General features: G+C 61.9%; 1 protein-coding gene across 1 annotated transcript; it reads left to right on the forward strand.

Annotated features, from left to right (window-relative positions):
- Positions 1 to 5: 5 nt before the first annotated feature.
- LOC113216368 (myogenic-determination protein) lies at positions 6 to 1,497 on the forward strand (the record flags this gene model as incomplete). Its single annotated transcript, XM_026436116.2, has 3 exons — positions 6 to 308; positions 625 to 711; positions 1,492 to 1,497. Coding segments are annotated over 3 exons (396 nt in total), but the record flags the coding sequence as incomplete, so codon positions are not given.
- Between the last annotated feature and the right edge of the window lie 153 nt (positions 1,498 to 1,650).

Here is a 1,650-nt window from a genome sequence, read left to right on the forward strand (position 1 = left end):
CGGCGGCGGGCGCGGCCGGGGGTGGCGGCCACGGCGGCCGGCGGTGCCTGCTGTGGGCGTGCAAGGCCTGCAAGAAGAAGACCGTCACGGTGGACCGGAGGAAGGCGGCCACCCTGCGCGAGCGGCGCCGCCTCCGCAAGGTGAACGAGGCCTTCGAGGTGCTCAAGAGGAGAACGTCCACCAACCCCAACCAGCGGCTGCCCAAGGTCGAGATCCTCCGCAACGCCATCGAGTACATCGAGAGCCTGGAGGACCTGCTGCAGGGCGCGCAGGGCGGCCCCGGCGGCCCCGGCCAGCAGGACGCGGCGGTGAGTACTTCTTGCAGAATGCCAGAGTCTGAGGGAGTGTGGCCAATCCAGCCTCTCTGCGTTGCATGAACTTGAATCTCCCTTCCCCCTCCGGTATACCAGGTGGTTGACTCACGCCGAGCACTTTCGTAGTCATACTGTACCGCATGCGCGCATGCGGGCGGGTTGCCTACTCGCACGGGGCCACAAGGAGCCATGGGAGGCGAGGATGCGTGAATGATGCGTGTAGGCGTACACTATAAGTGCGCGATATGTGAATCAGCCACCTGGTACAGCGCATCCCTCGCAATGAACGCGTCGCCATGTTATTGTACAGATGCCGCGAAGAGTTTCCCGCGCGGCTTTTCGGCAACTCTTTCCATTGGTACACTTACAACTTTTTTTCCCGACTCGCGGCGCCAGTGTTTGCGGTCGGCGGCAGTCGGATTGTGTTAAAAAACGCGCCCTATTCAGGAGGGGAGATGTGACCGGGGAGGGGGGGGGGGCTCCTCTGCGGCTGCGGTACCAGAGCTCACATGTCACATGTCATCGTTTGCCCGCTCCGAGTCCATTCGCGTGAGTCACAACGAGGAGCGAATAGTCGGTGCGGCGGCGAGTGTGACAGAGCCAGGGCTGATGACGAACGATTGTCACACATGTGGACCTCTCTCGTTCTGCCGCACACTTCTTCTTAGGATTTGCAAGCGGCTGCTCGCGTGCGTACAGCATGCTGCTCTGTCAAATGAGTTGTGTGCGAGGGTGAGTCCGCGCCAAATGGCCCCGTCGAAGCCGCGCGCCCCCGTGGAGCCCCGCGGGGAGCAGCGGCTTACCGCTTACCTTCCATTTAGCTTCCTTGCGCGGGGGCCTCCTCGTAATGACCGCCATAAACATCCTCGGTCGACGCGAACGTGCTCGGGGGGAGAGCGGCCCGGCGAGCGCCGTGGCTGGCGAGGGCGGACCGCGCATACCACCAGGATCGCGCCGAAGAGCTCCGCAGCAGTGCCGCGGGGTAGTACAAGCTCGCTCGGGCCGCAGGGGCGCAGGGAGTGGGCAAACCCACACAGAATACAAAACACCCCTGGAAGAATGCGCATTTCACAAACTTCTAGGCCACGAGAATAAACGGTCAAACGTTAACTATCTCATCCCCAACGGCGCAGTCAGTCGTGAACGAGTTGTTCTTTTTCGCTTGTTTTTGTTCAAGTCGTGACGTTTGACAAAACGCCGGGCGGCGAATGTTTGTGTGTTGCGGGGCCAGGCTCACGCTGCTCTTGGCAGTACGGAGTGAGTGTTGTGTCGCGCTGCCTGAAGCGCTGGCTGAGCATTTCGCGCCCCATTCCCAATTAGTGGTGGTCGCGGGGGG

This window comes from Frankliniella occidentalis, unplaced genomic scaffold, assembly GCF_000697945.3.
Source record: "Frankliniella occidentalis isolate FOCC.00 unplaced genomic scaffold, Focc_3.1 Scaffold1210, whole genome shotgun sequence".
Taxonomy (NCBI): Eukaryota; Metazoa; Arthropoda; class Insecta; order Thysanoptera; family Thripidae; genus Frankliniella; species Frankliniella occidentalis.